This window comes from Podarcis tiliguerta (assembly GCF_965153285.1).
Source record: "Podarcis tiliguerta genome assembly, chromosome: Z".
Lineage (NCBI taxonomy): Eukaryota > Metazoa > Chordata > Lepidosauria > Squamata > Lacertidae > Podarcis > Podarcis tiliguerta.
The window spans coordinates 17178045-17204530 of record NC_139553.1 but is presented as its reverse complement, the minus strand read 5'-3'; the positions used below and the strand labels follow the sequence as shown (position 1 = coordinate 17204530).

At 45.8% G+C, this 26486-nt stretch overlaps 1 protein-coding gene across 5 annotated transcripts in view; it reads left to right on the top strand.

Annotated features, from left to right (window-relative positions):
* The window catches only part of VAV2 (vav guanine nucleotide exchange factor 2), a 151478-nt gene that overhangs the window by 28729 nt on the left and 96263 nt on the right, over window positions 1-26486 (top strand). For all 5 annotated transcript variants that reach the window (XM_083423533.1, XM_083423531.1, XM_083423534.1 and 2 more), the window contains exon 2: window positions 8974-9090. In XM_083423533.1, the coding sequence (XP_083279659.1) occupies window positions 8974-9090 (117 nt within the window). The remainder of the gene's footprint in view (window positions 1-8973; window positions 9091-26486) is intronic.

The window sequence follows — 26486 nt, the reverse complement described above, 5'->3', positions numbered from 1 at the left end:
AGCTCCCACATTCTTAGGCTTCCAGCAGAGGCCCCACCAAGTTGAGGGGATGGCTATCCTGAATTATGGACACTGGGCACTGGGGGGGTCTGTGGAAGAAGGCAAAATTGGGTGCATTCAATCCAGGCTGTGTATAGAAAATAGGGCCAAAACAATTAAGAGCGTATGACAGGCCCTGCTGCATCAGACCAACGGCCCACGCATTCCAGCATCTTGTTTTCTGGAGTTATGGAGTACGTTGTCAGCAATATGCTGATGACACCCAGCTCTACTTCTCCTTTGCATCTCCCCAGGTGTGGCAGTGGATGTGCTGGACCATTGTCTTGCTTCAGTGATGGATTGGATGAGAGCCAGTAACTGAAGCCCAATCCAGATAAGACTGAGGCACTTTTAGTGGGTGGCTCAATAGACTCAATGGATGGGAGGCTGCCTGCTTTTGATGGGGTTACACAACCTCTGAAGGAGCAGGTACATAGCTTGTGGGCCCTTCTGGATTAATTGCTGTCACTTGAGGCTCAGGTGGCCTCAGTGGCACAGAGGTCCTTCCATCAGCTTTGGCTGGTGGCCCAACTGCACCCCTATTTGGAAAGGAATAGCCTAACGTCTTTCATCTGTGCTCTGGTAACCTCTAGGTTAGATTACTGCAAAGTGTTATACATAGGGCTGCCTCTGAAGATGGTTCAGAAACTAGCTGGTGCAGAATTCGATGGCCAGGTTCCTCGCTTGGGGAAGACTGTTTGAACATATAACACTGATCCTGGCCCGGCTGCATGGCTGCCAATTCGTTTCCAGGCCCAATTCTAACTGCTGGGTTTGACCCATAAAGCCTTAGAAGGCTCAGGACCACAATACCTCATGGACCGCCTCTCCCCATATGAACCAACATGGGCCTTCTGATAATCACCTGAGGCAATTCTTTGTGTGCTTCCTCCATGAGAGGTCAGGAGGGTGACAACACGAGTGCGGGCATTCTCTTAAGTAGCTCCCTGCTTGTGGAATGCTCTCCCCGGGGATATTCCTCTGGTACCTTCATCACATATCTTTAGGCACCAGGTGAAAATGTTTCTCTAACCAGGCCTTTTGCGAATTAACATTCAATCTGCATGTTTGTGGGAGAGGAGCTATTGGTTTCTTTTTCCTTTTCTTTTAAATGTATTTTATGTCCTCATTTTGTGTTTTTAGGTTGTGAACTGCCCTGTGATCTTCAGGTGAAGGGCAGTATACAAATTTTTAATAATAGGAATACTAATAATTTATCTGTGATTCCTGCTTTGCAGGGGGTTGGACTAGATGATGCTTGGGGGTCTCTTTTAGCTTGATTCCATTATCATGTGCATGGCAGGGACCCCCTATCACACCGGAGGCCCTCTGTGTCCTGCCCTCTCTTGCCTTGTGTGCTTGATGGCAACTTCCATCCCAGTCCTTTCCGGCTCCTTCCCCCCACCCCACCCCCCAATCGTGCCAGCTGCTCCCTTTTCCCTTTCTTCTTTTTGTAGCAAGGCATACATGGATGGGCTCCCACCAGAGAGATTTTCTTTGGCTCAGCGAGTCCGCGGCTTGTGCCTGCAGCGAGATAAGCAGCCGGCTGTACATCACCGTCAGAAAGCGCCGAGCAGAGTTACGCTCCGCATCCGTCACCGGCTTTTATCTCGGAGAGGCAAAAGCTGCCGCGTCTCCAGTCCCCATGTCTGAGTGCTGGAGCCGGGCCATTTGGCGTCTGCATCAATGCCCCTTCACAGCACAGTTTGATCGGGCTGGTATACTTCCTTCGTATGCAGCACCCGCCCTTGGTGCGATTCCACAAGGACCTGCCTGTTCCGAAAGCCTCGACACCCGAGGCTCTTGATCCACAGCCAGCACCTCTGTGAAATCCCGACCCGTCCATTAGGGCAGTCCCCTGATGTGCCATTTTCCTCTGGTTTCCTGTGCTCTTTCGTTACATTTTTTTCTCCTTGGAAGGCCTCTGACACCCCCGTTAAAAGCAATTAGGATAATGGAGCCATTGGAACCTGGGTGTTCTCTACACATGGCTCAGAGGCCGTTCATTATCATGCCTTCACCAGCTTGAGCAGATTTATCAGACAATGTCTTCCCCTTGACTAGCTCCCCAGGAAAAATGGTGATGGAAACCAGCTCTCTCTACTTCATCTCCAACCGCAGGAGAACCTATTTTAAAAACGCAGACTGAGGGATACTGGACGGTGAAAAGTGACAAGAAAATGACTATAATTTCAAAAGATTCATATGTTGCTTTCCCTACTTCAGTTGGTTTGGAGAAGGGCTGCAGCTCAGTAGGTAGAGCATCTGCTTTGCATTCAGAGGTTCCGGGTTCAGCCCCCCCAATGGCATCTCCAGGTCGGGCTGTGGAAGTCCTTTGCCCTAAACCTTGGAGAGCCACTGCTGCCACAAGTGTAGACAGTACTGTTATATACTGTACATCAATCAATAACCAGCAGAGAAGGTAGGGAAAAAACAGAGCACATTAAAACACAGTGTAATGCACTGAACTAGATAGACTAAGGATTTTTTTTTTTTGCTTGAGGTGAACTGGCTTCCCTTAAATATCTCAGCTGTGTTTTGCTGCCTGTGGAGTTCCTTAACTCTTTTATCACCCCCCTCCCTCCTGTACTGCTGAGGTTCAGTTGCAGCCTTTGTTCAGCTATACACTTTTTCTTAGAATCATAGAATTGTAGAGTTGGAAAGGATCATCTAGCACAACCCTCTGCAATAAAGGGATTTAAACTAAAGCATCCATGGCAGATGGCCATCCTCCTTTTGAGGCTAAACTTACACAACTCCTTAAACAGTTATTCATAAGGCTTGGTTTCCAGACCTTTTATAATCTTCCTTGCCCTTCTCTGTACACATTCCAGCTTGTCAATTATCCTTAAATTGTGGTACCCAGAATTGGACACTGTATTCCAGGTGTGGTCTGACCAAGGCAGAATAGAGAAGTATTGTTGAAATTGGCATTCTTAAAGAAGAAGAAGAAGAAGAAGAGGAGTTTGGATTTGATATCCCGCCTTTCACTCCCTTTAAGGAGTCTCAAAGCGGCTAACATTCTCCTTTCCCTTCCTCCCCCACAACAAACACTCTGTGAGGTGAGTGGGGCTGAGAGACTTCAAAGAATTGTGACTGGCCCAAGGTCACCCAGCAGCTGCATGTGGAGGAGCGGAGACGTGAACCCGGTTCCCCAGGTTACGAGACTACCGCTCTTAACCACTACACCACACTGGCTCTCCAAAGGGCAGAGAGCATGTTTGACTACACTCAGCTTTCCTTTTCCTTGGTATCATGAAACCCAGCAGGACATGATCACTTCCTCCCAAGTTTCTCAGTACTTCCACTTTGTCAATTAATTTCTTCCTGTTGGTGAAGACCAGGTCCAAGATGGATGACCCCCTTGTTGCTTCTTCCACCTTCTGGGAAATGAAATTGGCTAGTGAGGCAATGGAAGAATTGGTTGGACCTCACATTTTTGGCAGAGTTCATGCTCCAATACATACTGGGATAGTTGAAGTCTCCCATGACTACTATATCTCTCCTTTTTCAGTGTTTGGTAATCTGCTCTAAAAAGGCATCATCCAAGTCTGTAGTCTGGTTTGGAGGTCTATAGCAGACACCCACAGTAAGGTCACTGCTGTTTCCCTCTCCTACAATTTTTACCCAAGTACTCAATCTACCTTCCATGCTCCAGGTCATGGATCTCTTCACAAGTGTATATATCCTTTACATATAATGCTCCTCCTCCTTTCCTGTTTGGCCTATTCCTTTGGAATATGTTATATCCATCAATTTCTACATTCCAGTCATGAGTCTCATCCCACTGGGTCTCAGTAATGTCTATTATATTGTATTTGCCACCATGTATTAATACTTAATGTATTAATGCATGTATACTTAATACATACTTAAGGTGTTCCCCCTGCCCCGGAAGTTGTGGTTCCCTGTTATCCATTGTGCATAACAGAACTTGCTCCCCATTGCCTTGGAACCGAAGCTCATTGTCTCTCCTGTGCTCTTAAGTGCTGAGATTTGGAGCAGACAGAACTCCTCGCGGTTCTTCCCATTCACCTTCTCCAGAGGGACCCTGGGAGCCCATCTGCAGTGGCCGACTCAACTCCTTTCACTCTGATTGGCTCCCGTCACCACAAAGGTTGAGAAGAGTCAGTGGTTAAATATCTCCCCATTCATGCTGACTGGGCAGGATGCTGGAGGCAAGGACCCTGCTGCAGAATTAGTAATGGGTTTTGATCCCCCAGCAACCCTGGACCACCGCAGCATGGAGTCCAACCCTCTAACCATTGGCAGCATCCATAGGAATGGTCCTGGGCTCATTTTGCGACCATTGCTGGCTCATGTCCCAGAGCTATGTTGAAGCAGACTCCTACGCGTCAATGGCATTTGCTTGCTTGCTGCTCCTTTGGCCAAAGTTTGGGGAGGCTTGCTGCATAGACATGTGGTTTGCAGAGAGTAGGAGGCACAGGAGCAGCTCACATCCAGGTCTATGAACCAAGAGCCAGCCTAAGTCTCAAGGCTCTGTGTTATTATGGTCACAAGCTAAACCATTCATTTTTGAAAATGGGAGGTTTAAAGGGAAGCCAGCTACGTATGTGTTGGGAATTTGAGACTGGCTGTGATGCTGAAATGCCAAGCGCCAGGAAGGAAATTCTACCTGGTCAAGAAAACCAGCTGTAATTCTCTATTCTCTGCAGAATTGCACTTGTGTGGAAGGAACAGTCTGCTGCCTATGAAAGGCCCGACCACAGAAAACAAGTTAACTCATTTGGAGAGGGAGTGTGGTGTAGCAGATAGAGTGCTGTGCTTGGAACAGGGAGGTCGGAGTTCAAATCCCTGCTCTGCCATGAGACTTGCTGGGAGTCGCTGGGCCAGTTGCTCTATCACTTCGCAGGGTGATAAAGCAGACCTACCTCACAGGGTTGTTGTGGGGATAAAATGAGGAGGATAAGAAGATCAGGGCATGCCGCCTTGACTTCCTTGAAGGATCCACCCGGGGTGGTGGTTACAACTGCCTCTTGTGGGAGCAAATTTCAAAGCTAGACTGTGTGTTGTGTGAATAAGTACTTTGTGTGTCCTGAATCTTCAGTTCAGATTTGTTCAAAGTCCCCTATTGAGTTCCAGCATTCTGAGATATGGAGGGAGGAAAACTTGTCTCCATCCACTTTCTCCATGCTATGCATAATGTTCTATCTTACTTGCCCTTTCTCCAAACTAAACAATTCCGAACATTGCAGCCTTTCTTTACAAGGGAGTTTCTCCAGCCCATTAAACAATTTGGTTGCCGTTTTATGAACCTCTTCCGGCTCTACAAATGGCCTGTTTGAGATAAGATGGCCAGAACTGTACATGGTACTCCCAGTTCAGTTGCATCATAGATTTGCATGGAGGAATTAGAATGGAACAGCAGTATGGCCATTTTCAGTTGAGGCGGGGGAAGGGTGTTCTTTTCCCCTGGTCCCCAGTCAGCAATCAGGACCATCTGATCACAAAACAGTGTGGAAGCACAGAACAGAGTTTCACCCTGTACCTGAAAGTTGGCCAAGGTGATATTTTAATCCTAGGCAGAAACTAGCTGTGTGTGGGAGAGGATTCTTAGTAGGGCAATTTCACAGCAAGTGGGAGCAGAGATTCCTGCAGTCCGTCTGGGGTCAGGAATGGAAAGCATGCAAGCGAATCCATTCAGCATTTGCATGTAAATCATTACTGTATTTGTTTATGTTGTTTTTGGCGCTTCCCTTCCATTAAAATGCACTGAAATTAATTATGTATGAAATTAATTACGTAAGCTTTGGCCACAGCAGCTAGCAAGACAAATAACAAATTTAGCAGAAGCCGAACTGTAGCAGAATAGAAACAGCACTCATTGCGGCTGATGCTGGATGGGACAGAAATGACTGCCTCCTTATTTATTATTACTGGTAATTTGTAAAAATATTTACATACTGCTGCATCGTAAGGATATATCACAGAGGTCTACAACAATATAAAAACGTAAACCCAAACAAGAAAATCATAACAAGCTAAAAACGAGTTATATCCCTACTTGTCCATTCATGAAATTTGGAAAACTTGATTTACCTTGCTGGATGTGTGCAGCTGTTGTGAGTGGAGGAGCCTCAGTGGTCTGAAACTGGAGCCCCATGCAGAAACTCCCTCTTTATGTTGAGGTGTACACCTGAACAAATCAACAATGTATCCTGCACACATCCATCCTGCAAAGCAGAGCACCTTCCATTGGCCCTGCTGCAGCAGGCCAGCTCCATCAGGCTTCCTCTTCCTCACCTGTCAGCATGAGGGCAGCCATCCCACCAGACTGCCTCAGCAGGAGAAATGGGAGCAGAATGACTCAGTCCATCAGCTTTGCTGGAGACTCAACTCCATCAGGCCCTACCTGCCCCTCAACTGTGCCAGCTGGTCATTATAGGAGCAACTGTTTAGAAATTGCTGCCTGAGTTTTGGTTTTCCTCTTCCTTCCCTGTTCCTTTAACCTTGCGTATCATATTCTTTTAGATTGTTAGCCTGTCGGTAGGGATTGTCTTGGTTTCACCGATTGTATGTAAGCTGCTTTGTGAGCCTTTTTGGCTGAGGAATGGGGTACAAATGCTCTAAATAACTCTCACCCCCCCCCCAAACTGGCAATGGCAATCTCTTTTCCCCTGTGGTCACTTAGGGGCTCTTCTATGAGGGGTCTTTGCAGACTCCCCACCCAGCACCCTGATCTCCCCCGTCATCTTGTGCAAGTTGGTCATCCATTTATTGTAAGTGAGACCCTTTCTTTTGCTTGATTTCAGCAAATTAAAACGTTTTTGGGTGCTTCTTGCAGGCTCCCAGGAGCGAGCGAGAGGGATGCTGTCTTGCAAAATGGTCACACTCTATCAGTCCATTACTGCCCTTGTCAGAGAGGCAGCCTCCCACTTTCTAGGAAAAAAGAGGGATTGCATTAGCTCTCAGAAGTGATCTGGATGCTTGGCTGAGCTTTGACCGTGTGCCAAGCCTTTGGGGAGCTGCCCCACAGTCCATCCCCGCTCTGCCGGTTCCTTTTCTTATATATGAAAAAGAAGAAGATGATACATTCAGCTGACCTAAAAATAAAATAATACAACACTTCTGGCCATCCTCATCTCACTTAGGAATATTGCAGAGCTGGAAAAAGCCGATTGAAAAGGAAAATGCCTCACCAACAAGGACATGCTAATGTTTGGTTTTTGAATCCCTCTACAATTATTATTTTTTAAATTGGCACATATAATAGGGGGAAAGATAAAATCAATAATAAGAATAAAAAATAAAACAAACCCCTTTATTTCTAGCTGACGTTAACACAGGAGTCAGCAAACTTTTTCAGCAGGGGGCCGGTCCACTGCCCCTCAGACCTTGTGGGGGGCCAGACTATATTTTGGGGAGGGGGGAATGAACGAATTCCTATGCCCCACAAATAGCACAGAGATGCATTTTAAATAAAAGCACACATTTTACTCATGTAAAAACAGCAGGCAGTCCCCACAGATAAGCCAGAGATACATTTTAAATAAAAGGATGCATTCTACTCATGTAAAAACACGCTGATTCCTGGACCATTTGCGGGCCGGATTTAGAAGGTGATTGGGCCAGATCTGGCCCCTGGGCCTTAGTTTGCCTACCCATGCATTAACACTATGAATAGCCCACAAAACCTGCTGCCTGGCAGGAATGCGTCTTTAAATTGTGGTAGTGGCTCTTGCTTCCCCAGGATGAAAAAATGTTTCTTACTCTTGGTTTAGGTGTTGTGGGGGCAAGGTGGTTTGTGTGCATGGGAATGCTTTTTGTGTGCTTCATTGCATTGATTGATTTAGTTGTACAGTGAAACGTCAGTTCCCAAAAGGCTCCATTTTGGAACGCTTCAGCTCCTGAACGCTGAAAACCTGGAAGTAAATGCTCCAGTTGTCGAACGTTTTTCGGAAGCCAAACATCTGATGTTGCTTGGCTTCTGCTTGAGTGCAGGAAGCTCTTGCAACCAATCGGAAGCCGTGCCTCGGTTGTTGAACGTTTAGGAAGCCTAACGGGCTTCCAGAACAGATTACATTTGACAACCGAGGTTTGACTCTATGGATTTCTTTTGCTGTACAGGCGCCCCCACACTCACACGTGTTCTACCTACACACATAAACAGAATCATACCAGGAAATGGCAAGATAGAGCTGGAGAGTCCTCATGGCTAGCAAAGAGACCCACCCCTGAGGCCGAAAAGGACATCATTGAGGGTGGAGGAAGCCCCAAAGAGACTGGAGGCAAAGGGCTTAGTTTATGTTACTTAGCCTCCCTGCCTAGCATCTGATGTAGGCAGTAATGCAGCAGCATGCACTTTCCAGCCAACCCCAGAGCTTCAACTTTACTTGAAGAGAGAGCTGTGTGAAGAGAGAGCAGGAGAGAGAGTTGAGGAGCAGGGGGAAATAGTCATTTAGAGACTTTTTGGAGGGTGTTCCCCACTTTACGTGATGTCACTGATGTGCACAGGGACCCAGAACGCAACCCCTGCATATGTCGGGGGATGTCTATATTTTGATTCATGCTGGAGAATGTTTTGGTGTAAAAAAAGAGCGATGATCAAATCCTTAAACAGCAATGTTTTTTGTTTTTGCTGCAAGCCAAAATAAAAAGAAGTGCCATAATTCAGATCTGTAGCTTCTTAACAAGCACACACATGAGTGGGAAATATTCTGTTGCGGCTAAGAGTATGTACTGTGAGCTAAAGTCAACTGTTTCCTCTTCCGTAGATGCTTTAAGAAGCAAGGGAATCTCTCTTGCTCACAATCCTCAGTGGGGAGGTGGCAATCATGGGATAGCTGTGAAGATGTACGTGAACTGTACTAACATGACTAGTGTAAATCTGTTTCAGTGCATTTTCCTTTGTGAACCAGGTAAATATCTACCGCAATGACCCTTGAATTCTTTCTTCCCTTCTCTTGGCTAAAGTTCCTCTGCTTGAAGAACATCCGGACTTTCCTCAAAGTGTGCCATGACAAATTTGGCCTGCGGAACAGCGAGCTGTTTGACCCTTTTGATCTCTTCGATGTGCGGGATTTTGGCAAGGTAAGAGCATGTGTTTGCCTTTTTGTATATGCAAGTCAATTGCAAGAAACAATATTATGAAGTGACTAATAAATATAAAATAATGGGTCCCAGGTGTATGGTCTGGAGGCACACAAGGCTACTTTGCTGAAGCTGAGCAAGGCAGGGCTTGGTCCTGGCTGGATGGAAGACCTCCTTGTAACCACCCCTGTACACTGTCTCTGTCCTGTGGCTAATTCCCCCCCCCCCCTTTAAGAAAACAAATATATAATAAACATATTTTCATGCAATCCAAGGGATCCCATGCAAAAGAATGGCTGATTTCCCCATCATTGCTTTTGGTGTCTTTCTGTCCAGAATCAGAGGTCCATGCTGCGTTGTGTGTCAAATGAGAATCTAGAGATACCATTTCTAAATGGCTTCTGAGCCAAATAACTACGGCGACGGCACTCTCAGCATTTGAAATCCTTGGCCTGTATCTGTCAGGAGTGTAGTACCTCTGTGTTTTCTCCCTGAGTGGAAACTTTTTCAGCTGTTTTATTTGCCTGTGAGGAAAATAAAAGAAGATTCTTGGCCATGTCATCTTACGTAGTTGATAGCAGGAGTCAGTTGCCATCAGTTGGGTTGGGATACATATGAGAACAGAGCTTTTTCTGGTTCACTTTCTCTGAGCATGTACAACATTAGCCACAATCCATACTGATCCTGTAGTTTCTTGAGAAATTTGATGTGTCTTCCCTCAAACCAGCTTCTGTTCAATATGAAAACATAAGCCTCATTGGTTTTGCAGTTCATCTGAGGTGTGTCCATTTGAGACAGTTATTGTACATGCTCAGATGACAGATTCATGAATAGGTATTTGGGTGTGACTGCAGGTGCAGGGAAACCAAACCAGTAATGTGCATCCCTGCCTCCTCTCTGTGTGCACAGCAATGTATAAACTTGCAGCCCAATGGGCAAAAATGACCTCACTGCATTTTAAGCCACTATTCTCTGCAAAACCTTTCATTCAGATGCTGGAAGGCCAAAAGCAGGGAGATGTACAGTGGTACCTCTGGATGTGAATGGGATCCGTTCCGGAGCCCCGTTCGCATCCTGAAGCAAACGCAACTTGTGTCCGCGCATCTGCGCGTGCACAGGTCGCAATTTGCTGCCTCCACGCATGGATGTGACATCATTTTGAGCATCTGCGCATGCGCGAACGGTGAAACTTGGAAGTAACACGCTCCGTTACTTCCGGGTCGCCGCGGAGCGCAACCCGAAAACGCTTAACCCGAAGCTACTTTAACCTGACGTATGACTGTATGCCTGTGTATGTCACACAACCAGCCTTGCTTTGTAGCTTTGCTCTGCACAGACTTGAATGCGTTTTTAAAAATATGGACTCTTTTGTGGTACTGGAGTGTTTGATATGCAAAGCTTTGATCTGCATTGTTGTTTAATGATACAGTAAGTGTTCCATGTGGGGCAGGGTTGATGGGTTTAGGTATCACCTTAAAGAGGTCTATTTTTGTATTCTGACCTCTCTGCTTTCCCATAGACAGGGAAAAAGAGGATTGATAATTTTGGAATGAGAAATAAACTTTCTAATCTTGTCAGAACAGAATCAGAACAACTTACTTCCATCTGCTGGATGTGAGGGGAAATAAGCAGCATTGCAGCTAACACTTCACAGGAGAAAATTGGGGGGGGGCAGTGTGGTATAGTGGTTAGAGTACTGGGCTTGGACTGTAGAGATCTGGGTTCCAGTCCTCCCACTTTCCCACAAAGCTTGCCTTGGGCTGGTCAATGTCTCACTTAGCCTAACTCCATCTCACAGGGTTGCTGTAGGGATAAAACGGAGAGTGAGGGCTTTCTCCCCAAGAATTGTAAGATCTGTGGTTTGTTAAAGGTGCTAAGAGTTGTTAGAAGACCTCTATTCCTGTGTCACAGAGCTACAGTTCCCAGAGTTCCGGGGGAAGAGGTACTGATTGTTAAACCGCCCTGGAAATTCAGAGAATCATAGAACGGTAGAGCGGGATGGAGCCAAAAGTGTCATCTAGGCCAATCTCCTGTAGTTGCGGCCCTATGAGAGGAATAGAGGTCTCTGAACAACTCTCTGTGCCCTTAACAAACTACAGCTTCCAGGATTTTGAGAGGGAAGAAACCATGGCCGTTTAAAATAGCATCACAGTACTTTAAATGTATGGTGTGAATGTGGCCTTATATAATGAACAAGAGCTTTGGTTCATCTGGCTTCGTATTGCATACACTGACTGGCAGCAGCTCTCAACTGGAACAAAGAGGGATACCCCTTATTTCAAGTAAACCTTGGGCCTCCTGCCTATTCATTCCTTGTAGTGCAAGACAAATACCACCCCCCGCTGCCCATCTAGCATTAGCTGTGGCCAAAGAGTGACTCCCAGCCTCCAGGGTTTGGCATATTAACCTCTCAGTGAATTATGCAAAATTACAATGTAGGCCAAAGCCTTTGGCTAACAGTAGTGGCAACATAAAAGCCAGTTCCTTGCTGGCTCTTTAATTTTCCGGAGCATGGTGTAATGAGATGTGCCTAGATAAATATAGATTGAGTTCTCCAGGGCGGTTGGTGGCCAGGATGATCTGGAAAGGGAGCCAACCATGTTTTCTGAGCAAATCTTCCAGTTATATACTCTCTCTGTTTCGCTTCCTCTCTTTCAGGGGACCATAATTCAAAGCACTCATTAACTTAGCAGACACCCCTCTCTCTTCCCTTTGACTCTTCTTTTCAGCTTGCCAGGGATGGTTTTAAAAGAGGGAGTATTTAATGACTCTGCAGTTCTGAATTAATGGGTCATGTGTGTGGGATCTTGCTATGAAAAAAATCCTGGCAGGGGGATATTGAGTCACAAGTCAACTTAAGAAAAATGAAGGCGCTTGTTTGGGTTAGCAACTGAGTGACTGAGCCATGTCTTTTGATGGGTGTGTTTGTTGCTTCTGCTAGCAATTCCTTTCTTTCTTTTTAAGTTTTCCTTTAGGTTTTCTGTAGTGTACACACGCCACACACACACTTATAAATAAGAAGAATTAACAACAATTCAAGACAAAAGTTAAAATAATAATAAACTAAAAACAGATTAAAACTCACATCTTCTTTCTATATATCTCAATGGGCATGCTTGAACAAAAATGTTTTTAGCAGGCACTGAAAAGGGTATAGTGAAGGCCCCTGCCTGATGTCAACAGGCAGGGAGTTCCAAAGTGTAGGTGCTTCTGCTCCATGGCACAAACCACCCTGCAGCATCAGAGAGAAAAGATAACATGATCCCAGCATGTTTGGGGTTGACCAAGGCAGGGGGCCAACCAGGAAGTGGTTTTGATTTCCACCAAAGCCCACAAAACAGGCAACTGGGCTGGACTGATTGGAAAGTTTCCACCTGGCATCCCTTGATCATTGCCTAACAATTGACTACATTCAGCACTGGGAAAGGCCCTCCCCCCAAAAAAATCCCTGCCTTGTGGAGAACATGCTTGCCATGGTCGTGTTTCTGGCAATGGAAGGAGGGGGAAAGAGAATTCACTGGATTTCAGGGTCCTTAGCTGCTGCTGAAAGCAATGTCTCAAAGGGAACCCCCACAGAGCTGTTTGGTGTGACAGCAGTCAGACTGTGGCCTGGATGGTGGGTGGGTGGGCAGCTGGCTTTGTTTGCCCTAGCTCCATCCTCCATCCGGCTCTCTGCCATTTCCAATTAGCAACACATTGCCACTTTACTCCACCTGCATTTACCCAAACAAACAAATACACACAAGCAAACTAGGGGTTCCTAGCTTTAGTAGGTTATAATGTGTGCAGATGAAGGTTAATCGGTCACAGCAAAGCCTGAGCAAGTTGCAAATATATTGGGTGCTTTCCCTTCATTTCCCTCCATGCTTAAAGAGATGATGCTCCCCTGAAAGTTTTCTCTTGCAAAAAGAACTTTGTTCCTTCATTATGTCCATGCTCAAGGCAGATTGACTATATAATGACAAGCTGGAAGGTGTGCAGAGGAGGGTGACCAAAAAGGGTCTAGAAATCAAGACTTAAAAGAGGAACAGTTAGGGAATTGGGTATGTTTAGCCTGGATTAGAGGAGACTTGAGAGGAGCCACCTTCAGATACCTAAAGGGTTGCACATGGAAGATGGAACAAGCTTGCTTTCTCCTTCTACAGAGGGTAGGACCCGAATCAATGGCTTCAGGTTACAAGAAAGGAGATTTCAACGAAACACCAGGAAGAACTTTCTGATAGTAAGAGCCGCTTGACAATAGAATAGACTCCCTTGAGAAGTCGTGGACTTTCCTTCCATAGAGGTTTTCAAGCAGAGTTGCATGGCCATCTATTATGGATTATTTTGCTGGTTTCTGCATTGCATGGCGTTGGACTAGGTGCCTCTAGGGGTCAATTCCAACTCTATAATTCTGACTCCAACCTATTGCATCTGCCCTGGGCAGCTCAGTGGTAGAACGTCTGCTTTGCATTCAGAAGAGCCAAAGTTCAATAATCAATAGCATCTCCAGGTGGGGTTTTGTGAGACTCCTTGTCTAGAACCCTGGAGAGCCGCTGCCAGTCAGTGTAGACAACTAGATGGACCACATCTGACTTGGCATAAGGCAGATTTCTGTGTTTCTGTAAGGCTGACCCAGAACAACAACTCATGCAGAGGCATGACAGACAGCTCCCTGGCAAGGCAAATGATGCCACTGTTCTGAGAGTATGATTCATGTGGAAATGTGGCACAGTGATGCGCCTGCAGCAAAGGCTGAGTGGAAGGAGGCACAGTCATCACACAGAGACAGTAGGCAGCCTCCTTGACAGCAGGTGGGTGCTTTGGGCTCCCTGAGCCTCTTAACGACTTAATTTATTTGGAAGTGGCTGATCCGCACATGAACATAAGCTCCCCAGTTTGCAAAACACGATATGCTACAGTATGCAATTTGGGTTACCTTGATGGCAAATGTAAACAGCCTTGATTTTGTGAGCTTCCCTAAATTAGCTGGTGTGAGGCTGTCCACAGCTGCCAGTGGGAAGGCAGAATAACAGATACCTTTAAAATGAAAAACACAGGGCCTTGCAATAATGCTGGGCCATTTTGCAGTGCAATGAAACTGAGAGCTCATGCTGTTGCACAGTTGAACAAACACAGGAATCTGTAATTGATTCATTTTCTTTTTTAAAAAATGGGGGAGTCCTTCCTGTGCAGACTTTCTGAGTATTTTAAGCTGGAAACATCTGTTCCACAGGCTGCACCTGCTGACAGCAGCCTGGCTATTTTGACTGAGTGAGTATTTCTTGAAAATAGGAGGGTGGCGAAAGCAGGCAAGCCAAGGAACTGAGAAGCCCTTAATGTTCATCGGGGTTGGCCTTCTTGGCTTCCTTATTAAAGCAGCAACTGTCCAGCATCCTAAATAGATTAAGTTCTGTGATCGCAGGATTACCCATAAAATCTCTTGACTTAATTCATATGCTTGCCAGACAGGCTGTAAACTCAGAGCCTCTTGATTTGAGTTTGTGCATTTCCAACAAAAATCTTCTCTGTCCCTAATCTTTCTTTCATTCCTTCTTTCCTTGGGACAATAGGCTTCAGTGTTGTGTGTGTGTGTGTGTGTGTGTGTGAGAGAGAGAGAGAGAGAGAGAGAGATATTGCACATTTTTGGGAAAGACAACCACAGCTTTAAAATGGCAAAAGAGCCTAAGACCCTGGATCAGGCCAGTGGCTCATTTAGTCCAGCATCCTGTCCTCACAGTGGCTGGCCAGAAGATGCCTGTGGGAAATCTGCAAGCAGGATTTGAGCACAAGAGCAAACTGCCCCCCCCCCCCCCCGTAGCTTCCAGCAACTGGCACTCAGAAGCATTACTGCCTCCAACTGTGGAGGCAGAGCAGAGCAGAGCCATCTAATAGTGCTGTCCTATGCAGACGTACCCTGAATTGCCTTGGGGAGACACCTGTCTTGTGAATCATGCCTCTGGGCAGGATGCTGCATCCTTTTGCCTCCAGTCATCCCAATGGCAAAATGCAAACCGAGAACATGGAAAGCCAAACTGAGGATAATATGGAAAGCCAAACTGAGGAAAACTGCTTTGGGCAGTTGGAGCGCATGCTGGATCTATCAGCGCTTGCGCAATTTCATTTGTTAGTTTGTTTTCTTAACGTTTATATACCACTTGCCCACTTAGTCTATTACAGCACAGAGCTTTCTATTCTTTAACAAGTGTGTGTTTATACTAGTGTGCAAAGAAGAGCCTGCTGAATCAGACCAATGCCCTATCTACTCTGGCATCCTGTGCTTACGGTGGCCAACCGGATGCCCATTACCTGTTACCCTCAAGGAGGACCCAGACATTACTGTATTTTCCCCTCCCGTGGCTTCCAGAAACTTGTATTCAGAAGCATTGCTGCCTCCAGCTGTGGAGGCTATCCTGGCTACTAGCCATGGATAGCCCTCTCCTCCATGTATCTGTCCAATCCTCTTTTAAAGCCATCTAGATTCTTTTTATCTGTCCTGAATCATCTAACATTCAGCTTCACTGGGTGTCCTTGAGTTCTAGAGTTAGGAGAGAGGAAGGGAAAGTTTTCTCCATCCACTTTCTCCATGCCAGGCATTATTTTATAAAATTTCTATCATGTCGCCTCTTTGACAACAAGGTTAAAGGATCTGCCACGGCTTCTTGCCTGCTACTGGGCCAGGTTCAAAGTTCTTGTCACTAGTGAACAAAGCCTTGAATAGCTTGGACCCAGGAGACCTTAAGAATTGCCTTATCATCTTCATCCCTTCGATCACTGAGATAATCTGGGGGAGCAGTATTCATGGTATCCATGAAAAGGGATTGGTTCTTAAACTGCTCTGGGAATGCTACTACTAGGGGTCTCCTTAAGAATTCTTTGGAGAAAGCCATGGCTTTTAAAAGTGGTATTACAATGCTTTAAATGCATGGTGCAAATGTGGCCTTAAGAGAACCCGGGTTCAAATCCCAGCTAAAAGGGACTCTTGGTGACCCTGATCCAGTCATTTGCTCTAAGCTGCACTTAGCTTGTAAAGCTGAGGATGAAGCAAGGCAACCAAGCAGAGGAATGTAAAGCAGGTAATGGGATACGGAGTTGGTTATGACAAAATGTCATGGCCGCCTGGCCGGATCCATTCCCAACATGGACATCTAGCTGTGATTCCTGCATTATAGAAGGGACGACTAGATGACTCATTGGGACCCATCCAATTCTACAATTCTCGGATTCTGTTATCTCCCCCCCCCCCATCTAGTCAACAACCTTAAATCTGGTTTAGGAAGCACCATAATGTAATGACATGTGAATTTTTTTAAAGACGGGAGTTCTGCGGAAGGCCTCCTGGCAGCAAGAGGAGGAGAAGTCTCTGCTGGCGAGGCCGCAAAAGCTCTTTTGTTGGTATACAATGCTCAAATTAGTCATGACAAAAGTGCCGGAATCTTTCTGCATTAGAGAGAACATGCCTGCAGAGTTCCCTGGAGACCTGGGGAAAGCAGCAACCTAAAGGCTCTCTTCTTGTTCCTAATGGATACAGTTTTCTGGAAAATGTTTCCATTCAGGGACAGGTGGTCTCCTATAGTTATCTGAGCATAGGGGAAACAAAGAATCTATGTCAAGTGTTTTGGGTGGGTGGGGGGCACATGATTGGCCTTGCATCCTCAGATGAGAGACCCAGGGCATTGTTGATGTTCTGTGGATCATTTGTGCACTTCACTAGAGCACCCCAGCTCAAACCTCTGAATTCCACATAACACACTGATTTCCAAGATTTCTTATTTTGCAGTTTATTCTGCAGTTTTGTGCTTGAGCAATTGCATGTGTTTAATGTGGTGAAAGGCAGGGAGTTGTGGGAGAACTTTAGGGATCCTCATCATAGGTGTGGGGGAGAAGCTGTTGCACTTCAGTCTTGTTCATGGGCCTCACTTTGGGGCATTTGGTTGACCACTGTGAGGACAGGATGTTAGATTAGATGGGCTTGCTTATGGCCCATATGCCCCCCTCTGTCTGGGCCTGGCGACATCTGGTTTTCAACATCACAATATATCACCAGCAAAGCATCACAATATATCAGTATACCACAATGTCTGAAATAAGGCTGGAACTAAGTAGAGACAAACTAGTGGCCACCGATAGCCGCCTTGTTCATGAATTTGTCCAGTCCTTGTTTAAAGCCATCGAAGTTGGTGGCCATCATTGCCTCCTGTGGAACTCCCAGACACTGCATCCTTTCTTCGTAGGGGAGTTGTTCCATCTCATTCTCTGAACCTGTTCCAACACTACAATATGATGAGTATTCACAGGGGATTATGGGTGGTATGATCTAGTAATGATGATTATGGTGATGATGTTGAGGCCACCAAACAAAACTCTAGGATCCCTCTTGTCGGCTTCGCCAGAGGTAAGTCTTTGGCTATGTCTTCAACCAGCTTGCCTTGTACATACAAGGAGAGGCAGTGTGGTGTGGTGGTTAGAATGCTGGACTAGGACCTGGGGGGCAAGGGTTCAAATTCCCACTGGACCACAAAGCTCACCAGCTGACCTTGGGCCAGTCACTGCCTCTCAGACTAACCTTCCTCACAGGGTTGTTGTGAGGGTCACATGAGACGACTCGGGGGAAAACTGTGTGTGCCACCTTGAGCTCCCTAAAGAAAGAGGTGGGCTATAAATACCATGACTAAAAATAATAAAGAAATAAAAAAAATTGTAGAAAGACCTACAACCAGATTATGGCTTGACTCTGAAATTCTTGCAGTTACTGGTGGTGGAAGCTTCCCTCCTCCCACCGACCCCCCAAGGATGAAGGGAGAGAAACTCTTAGCAACTTGTCCCTGAATCATTAATTTTTTTCCTGGGCTGCCTTAATGACTCTCTCCTGCTACTGGGGTTGCATTTTAATCTACAATTAGCAGGAAGTGAGTGGTTCTGAGGAGAGGGGGGAGGGGATGCTTTACTTATGTGTCACACCATTAAGACTGAGAGAGTGAATGAACTTAGCAGTGGTGTCATTTTTGCTAGAGCATGAGATCATTTGGCCAAAACAAAAAGAAGACCAATTGCACTCTAGAGGAAGACACACACAAAGAGGTGTGTGCACATGACACCAAATAAGGATTGCGCCCATTTTCAAAGAAGATACTTGCTGGACAGGATTGTGGGGTTTTTGTGGGTTTTTTTGCATGTTCATATCATTTTATTTTATATTGATTAATCCTCTGCCTTCGAACTGCTGGATAGATTTAATTTGCACGTTGCCTAAACCTCAGTAAAGAGGAGGCTTATGAGATACTCAAAGAAGAGTGAATTACTCACAGTTTTAATTTTATTTTTTTAACTTCATGAAATTTATACGTTGCTTGATTTGGCCCTTCCAACTTTACCATTCTGTGATTAGTTCTATGAATAGTTGGAGCCTTAGCTGGATATACATCCCCAAGGCTCCAATCAAAAAAACCACTTACCTGAGAGAAAGCTCCATTGAAGTCAGTGGAACCTCTGAGTAAACATTGTTAGGACTGCAACATAAAATAATAGATTATGAAGTGGCATAAGATTAAAGGACAGGGTTTGTTAAAAAATAAAAATCCTTGGGAAGACAATTAGGGTCCCAGATATATAAGGGCTGATCAAAGCAAAGCCTGTCTTCAGATCAGCATACCAATCCCCCATTCCCCCCCCCCCCGCCATTCATTACAACAGTCATTGTACATACAGTCATTACAACAACTTTCCAGCAAAGGCAAATCATGAAGGACAGAAAAGAACTCTGTCGTTGGTGGCAGCAATTAGATCAGTAGCAGTTTATCTGCTACAAATTTCAGGCCTTGCAGTCAATTGTTTTTTATTCCTCTCTCTCTCCCCCCCGCCCCCCCATCCTAGCTGAATTCCAGCTCTGCTCTAGCAAGAAAAGCTGGAGAAAAGAAAGAAGGATGATTGGGGAAGGGAAAGGGTTCTTGCAAGGAATCTGCAGAATGAATTGTGGAGATTCTGCCTCTTTATCACCAGTTCTTAATTTACACATGGGGGTTCTCTCTCTCTCTCTCTCTCTCACACACACACACACTCACACATAGAAGGAGAGTTTTCGTAACAGTTTCCTAGGTCAGCAACTGCAGGCTTTAGAGTCTAATCTACCCATAACCCTAGATCAGGGGTCAGCAACCTGCGGCTCCGGAGCCGCATGTAGCTCTTTTACACCTTTGCCGCGGCTCCGGGGCAGATACTAGCGAGGGGAGGAGGCGCATTGTGCGCCCCGACACTCCCCACTGTGGCGGGCGCTGTACTGGCTGTGACGTCGCATTCCCGTCCTGACGTCACCTTCCTGCCCGCTGTCAGATCGCGGCTCCGGAGATATATTTGTTTTAAATGTCGCAATGGTTTTGCGGCTCCCAGTTGTTTTTTCTTCGGAAACGGGTCCAAGTGGCTCTTTTTGTCTTAAAGGTTGCAGACCCCTGCCCTAGATAAAGCCCATAGGCCTCTCTTTCTGTTGACACCCTTGTGATAAAACAGGCGCAAGAAAAGCATTTGTTATATAGCAACTCTACTAGAGATGGAGGAATTTGTCGGTTTTCATTTCTCCTGCACTTTCACCCTTGTCCCAGGTCTCCACATCTACTGTACATTTTGGAACGTGGTCAGTCTGTCAATTTGTTTTCTATAGGTTTGGATGTCTCTTGAGATGCCATTCCAAATTCAGCACGAGCATTCTCAAGGAGGCGGTGGAAGTTTTTGTCCATGTTTGGATATGGCTGCCATTTTGAATCAAGATGACTGACCAAAACATCATTTTGGTGTGATTTTTCCCTTTTGCCTGTGGGAATGTAGTTGCAAAACTCAGCATGAGGGTTCCTGAAGTGGGGGTCTGCATAGATGTTTGGGTGCCAGACACCATTTTGAATTAAGATGGCACTGAAACTTGGCCTTTGTATGACTTTGCCTGGTTTTTGGAATGGGTTTGGCCACCTCCCAAGATATTTTCACTCCTTGGAGGAAAAGGTGGGATATAAATGTGAACTAAATTAAACCTTCCCTGGCAGTTCCATACAAGCCCCTTTATGTAATCTGCCCTAAGAAATAACTTTGGGTGCATCCCACTCTGCTTGGCCATTTGCACCTATAAAACATGACATTGCCCTACTCCCTTACCAGATTTGCTGCTGTCGTTTGTCAAGAATCCAAAGATCACGACCCTTTTCCTTCAGAGCTTGGGATAGTGTGCATATATGATCGGTTCTCCCTAGAAGTGGCACTCTTGGCAGGCTCTTCTGCTTGATTGATGCCCTGAGTCAAGGTTCTGGCAGCTCATATAGGCTGAGATAGATTGTTTATTTTATTTTTTTTAACCCCCAAATGCCATCAGTACAAGTTCCTGAGTTGTGATGGCCGCTTTGATGTGATCTAGAAAGGCATCATTCACCTTGCAACAGAGTAGTGTTAATTTTATAGATTCATAGAATCGTAGAGTTGGAAGAAACCCCAAGGGTCATCCAACCCCCTGCAATGCAGGAATCTCATAATAATAATAATAATAATAATAATAATAATAATAATAATAGCAATTTATTATTTATACCCTGCCCATCTGGCTGGGTTTCCCCAGCCACACTGGGCGGCTTCCAACAAAATATTAAAATACAATAGCCTATTAAACATTAAAAGCTTCCCTAAACAGGGCTGCCTTCAGATGTCTTCTAAAAGTCTGGTACAGTCATACCTCATGTTATGTTTGCTTCAGGTTGAGTGTTTTCAGGTTGCGTCCCGTAGCAACCCAGAAGTGCAGGAAAGGATTACTTCTGGGTTTCGCCGCTCGTGCATGCGCATATGCAGACGCACAGAATGACATCACCCTCCTCTGTACACGTTCCATCTTGTCAATATACTTCTTAAATTGTGGTGCCGAGAACTGGACACAGGACTCCAGGTGAGTTCTGATCAAGGCAGAATAGAGTGGAACTATTACTGTCCTAAATTATTTATTTATTTAAAATTATAATCTGCCCTTCCTCCCAGCGGAGCCCAGGGTAGCAAAGTGCAAGCAATAAATAAATAAAATCCCCTTCCAGTCAGGATTCAGGCCTCACCATTGGATGGCTAACAGATTGAGGTTGAATCCTGACAAGACAGAAGGACTGTTTTGGGGGGACAGGCCATGGGCGGGTGTGGGGGACTCCCTGGTCCTGCATGGGGTAACTGTGCCCCTGAAGGACCAGGTGCGCAGCCTGGGAGTCATTTTGGACTCACAGCCGTCCATGGAGGCACAGGTTAATTCTGTGTCCAGGGTGGCTGTCTACCAGCTCCACCTGGTACGCAGACTGAGACCCTACCTGCCCGTAACTGTCTTGCCAGAGTGGTGCATGCTCTAGTTATCTCTCGCTTGGACTACTGCAATGCGCTCTATGTGGGGCTACCTTTGAAGGTGACCTGGAAACTGCCGGGACCACATAACACCAGTCCTGAGAGATCCGCATTGGCTCCCGGTACGTTTCTGATCACAATTCAAAGTGTTGGTGCTGACCTTTAAAGTCCTAAACAGCCCCGGTCCTGAATACCTGAAGGAGCGTCTCCACCGCCATTGTTCAGCCCGGACACTGAGATCCAGCACCGAGGGCCTTCTGGCGGTTCCCTCATTGCGAGAAGTGAGGTTACAGGGAACCAGACAGAGGACCTTCTCAGTAGTGGCGCCCGCCCTGTGGAACACCCTCCCATCAGATGTCAAAGAAATAAACAACTATCTGACTTTTAGAAGACATCTGAAGGCAGCCCTGTTTAGGGAAGTTTTTAATATTTAATGCTGTATTGTTTTTAACATTTGATGATGATGATGATGATTGAAAGCAATAAAACATGTCAAAGCAATTCTGGTACCGAACGATCTCTACTTAATAGTGCCCTATTCTGCTTCTTCATGTAGCACATAAATGATGGAACTCCTTTCGGCAGAAGGCAGTGATGGCCACCAACTTGGATTGGCTTTAAAGAATGATTGGGCAAATTCATGGCTGAGAAGGCTACAGATGGCCATTAAGCATTGTGGCTGTACTCTGCCTCCATGACTAGAGGCAAGAATGCCTCTGAATATCAGTCGCTGAAAACTGCTGGAGGGGAGGAAGCTCTTGTGCTTGAGTCTTGCTTGTGGGCTTTCCATAAGGGGTATATTGTTGGCTGCTGTGAGAACAGGATGCTGGACTAGCTAGGTCTTTGGTTCAGTTCAGAAGGGCTCTCCATATGGAGGTCTACCGTCAGAACCTCCATACCCAGGGGCAGTCTAGCTCAGAACACCAGCTTCTGGGAATCACAAGTGGTAAGAACACGGCTGTTGCACTCAAGTCCTGCTTTCTGTCTTCTTCTGTGATTGAACCCTCCACAGTTACTCTAAACTGTTGCCATTTGAGCTACCTCTCAGTAAAACAAAAAACAAAAAATAAAATAAAATACTCTACATCTGGCCCACTGCTTCATCAGCTCCCAGGTGACTAGGATCTCAAAATCATCAAACCTTATTTAATTTCTGTCTCCCTGAGGTTTTCACTCTTCAAATCCACCCACATTAGGTCATCTTTCCCTTTACTTGCTCACAAGGCATCCTTCAGCCGGTCAATAGCAATGGAATTAGAGAGAGAGTGCAATCGTTACAAGCCCAAAGTCTTAGCGCAGCTCCTGACTGCAGAAGATTGTATTTTAAAGAGATGAAATTAATTGAGCAATTGGCTTCTGTATCAGAGAAGGAGGAGGAAGCAACATTTTTTAAAAGTCAGGAAAATCCCCAAATGGGTTATTAACTGTGAATCTGCATGTAGCAGCATTCGATTCTTCTATGTTTGGTGGGAATGCCCTCTGGTTTCTCGAGCATATCAAGAAATATCTAACATAATTACCGTAAATCCCCTGTTCAGGCTTCCTTGCAACTGTCATTACTGAATATGTGGGTGGACGACCTGAAAGCTTGTCACTCCAAAGACATTTTGACATGGATGTTAGCTGCAGCCAGGATTTCAACGGTCCAGCAATGCATTTGGCTGTGTGGTATAAGAATTTACAGAGTTTGGCTATTGCAGAAACCATAAGACATAAACTGTGGGTCTACAGACAGATGGAACATCTAGAACGTTTTTATGTCATATGGTGGAAATTTATATATTATGTGAGGAGGTAAAATCCGCTCCATCTGCAACACTGGGGAGTTAAGGCAAGGCTCTGTGCATGTTAAGGAGGTTAACTACAGCAGAAAGATTTGTCTGCAAGGGAATAGTCCCTCTTTCCTAACATTAAAAAGAGATGATGTGACAGAGAAGAGATAGTGCAGGACTTGTATCAAGGATCCATGCTGAATCCTGACTTTTTGCCCTGAACCCTGGTGCACTTTGAGGTAAGTCCCAATAGACCAGCCTTTCTCTACCTGTGGGTCCCCAGATGTTGTTGGACTACAACTCCCATCACCACTAGCTAGCAAGGCCAGAGCTCAGGGATGATGGGAGTTGTAGTCCAACAACATCTGGGGACCCACAGGTTGAGAACAGCTGTGAATAGTCTATGCTGCTGACCGTGTGCACTAAGCAGAAAATTCTGTTGACTACCGTCCTCTAAGATGCAGCGAGAAAGGTTCAAAGTAAGGCCAGGTTCCCATCTCTGAAAAAGATCCAGGGTTGTAACTCTAGGGTTAGTCCTGAAATCATGGTCAGGTGTAGCTCCCAAAACAGTTGCCCTCACTCCGTCTAGCCTACATCACAGGGTTGTTGTGAAGATGAAAGGGGGGGGGGTACCTGAGGCACCTTGCAGGATGTGTGGGGTACAAATGCATCATCTAGACAAGACTTGGGAGTTTCCATAGGCCACTCTCCAGTGTGTGTCTGTGTCCATATCTTCTTATGTACATAAAAAGCTAGGTGTCCTCATGCTCTGCAGAGAGGTTTAACAGAGGTGGGGGAGAAGCTCTTCACACAGTGGTTTAGCAAGCTGCTGTGTGAAGCACCTGCCCTTGCCTTTAAACAGGGGTGGGGCTTGGAGCAAGCTGGGCAGGAGGGGGAGGACCTTGGGGCAACTTGTGGGAAGATAGGCAAGGAAGGGGGAATGAGGTGTAAAGGGAGGGGGTTGGTGAGGTGTGGAGGAAAGATATTTGGCAGAGGAGTCAGTGAGCAGAGTGAGCAGGGAGGAAGCCCCTAGTGTGTGGTGCAGTGGTTAGAGTGTTGGTCTATGACTTGGGAGATCAGGGTTCGAATCCTAACCAACCATGACGCTCACATGATGCCAGTGTGGTGTAGTGGTCAAGAGGGGTAGTCTCGTAATCTGGGGAACCGGGTTCACTTCTCCGCTCCTCCACATGCAGCTGCTGGGTGACCTTGGGCTAGTCACACTTCTTTGAAGTCTCTCAGCCCCACTCACCTCACAGAGTGCTTGTTGTGGGGGAGGAAGGGAAAGGAGAATGTTAGCCGCTTTGAGACTCCTTCAGGTAAGTGATAAAGCGGGATATCAAATCCAAACTCCTCCTCCTCCTCTTCTTCTTCTTCTTCTTCTTCTTCTTCTTCTTCTTCTTCTTCTTCTTCTTCTTCTCACTGGGGGAACCTAGAGCCAGTCACTCACTCTCAGCCTTACTACCTCGCAGGATTGTTGTGGGGATTAAATAAGAAGGGGCAGAACCATGTAAGCCACTCTGAGCCCCATGGAGAAAAAAGGTGGGACACACACACACCCACCCTCTGACTTTTGTGTGGTTGAAATGTAGCCTGCCATTCAAAGGTATGAGTCCCATCCATTCCCCAATCATTCTTCCCTGGCACCACTCCCACTGCTGGAATGTGGCCCTTTAAAGGCTTTCCCTTAGGGGTGTGTGGCCCTCAGGCTGAAAAGGCTGCTCTACCCAGCTCTATAACTGGGTGCAGAGATGCAGAATGAAGCTACCCCCTCTCTCTTGCTTCTTCTTTCTGCAGGATTTTAATCCCTCAATACCATCATCACCACCACCACCTTAAATGAAAATGGTGCTGCAAATGAACACAATTTTCTAAGCCAAACCTTCAGATACTGTTTTGTAGCATCCCCCCCCCCCCCGGCACTGGAATGTGAGATACATATGATTAAGTCCCAGCGCTAGGTTGTAATAAAACTTGATAGAGCGAAACGCAAATAAAATGACGCAGGCTAGAATGGGACGATTTGTAAAACTGTGAGGAGGCAGAGCCTGCGTGAAAAGATGATGAATTGAACTATCATATAGGTGCATGTATGCACTAGAAAATCAGCAATAGTCACTGTATGAAGCTTAGGGATGCCGTACATCCAGAATTTTCAATAGTTGCTTAAAATGTCCAGGAAACCCGGGTGTATGGCAGCCCATATTGGAAGTGTTGGATTTATTTATTTTTTGCAAATTCCCTAAAAAAGGAGCAAAAAAATAAGAGCAACTCTACTAAAACTGCCAGTTCGTAGGACATTCTAGGTGCCTCCCCACACCCCCAATACCACATAAGAACTTCAGAAGTGGCTGAATGCTGGACCAGGCAGTCCCAAATCCTAGTACAAAACTCTAACCACTGTACCATGCTACCTACCCACCCCTCAGTTTACAGTAATCACCTAATTGAAACTGAGGCTCAGAATATGGATGATCATCAAATAACCAGGCTGTAGAATTCAACTTTTCTTTGATGCATGTTTTTTATAAAGTGGTCAGTACTGGTAGACTCCATTGATCCATCGATCTAGTCTTAGAGGACTCTCAATTGATTTTAAAATTAGGAGGCACCATCTACTTTTGCTTTTCTCCACTTGCTAAAATGATTTTACTCATCTTCCACATGGTAGCATGTGAAGCTTAAAAAATAATAATCATGTACTCAATTTTTAGGCAAGACAGAATAGGGTCACCGCTTGAGCAAAACAGGGCGGGATGTTGAAAGGTTGGCTCCTTTGGGAAGAATTTGGGAAACAAACTGGGGCTTTGAAGTCTTGCATGACCTCATTTTCTTTCGAGGGAAATGAATGCAAATGGAGCAAAGTTTCTGGTTGCATCCTGAGAAAAGAAATGGAGGACAAGAAGCTGCCTTCTACTGTGTCAAACTGTTGCTCCATCTTAGCCCAGTGTTGTCTACACTGGCTGGCAGCAGCGGCTTTCCAGGGTTTCAGTCAGGGCGTTTCTCCCAGCCCTACCTGAAGATGCAGTTGCATACAAAGCAGGTGCTCTACTGCTGAACTAAGGTTCTTCCCATAAAAAAAAATAAAAATAAAAATAGATCTTATGTTTCTGAATAAAAGGCTGAATTAAACAGGAAAATGGGTCTTCAGTTTAATTGTTTCAGTTTAAACTTCTCAGCTCCTACAGATCAGGGTGATGCTTTTCCTTCTTACGGCAAAGAGCTTTATCAACAAGGTTTCATGGAGGAAGTGGCAGGCGAGGAAAGGAGGGAAGAAACCTCTTTCCTGGAGCATTG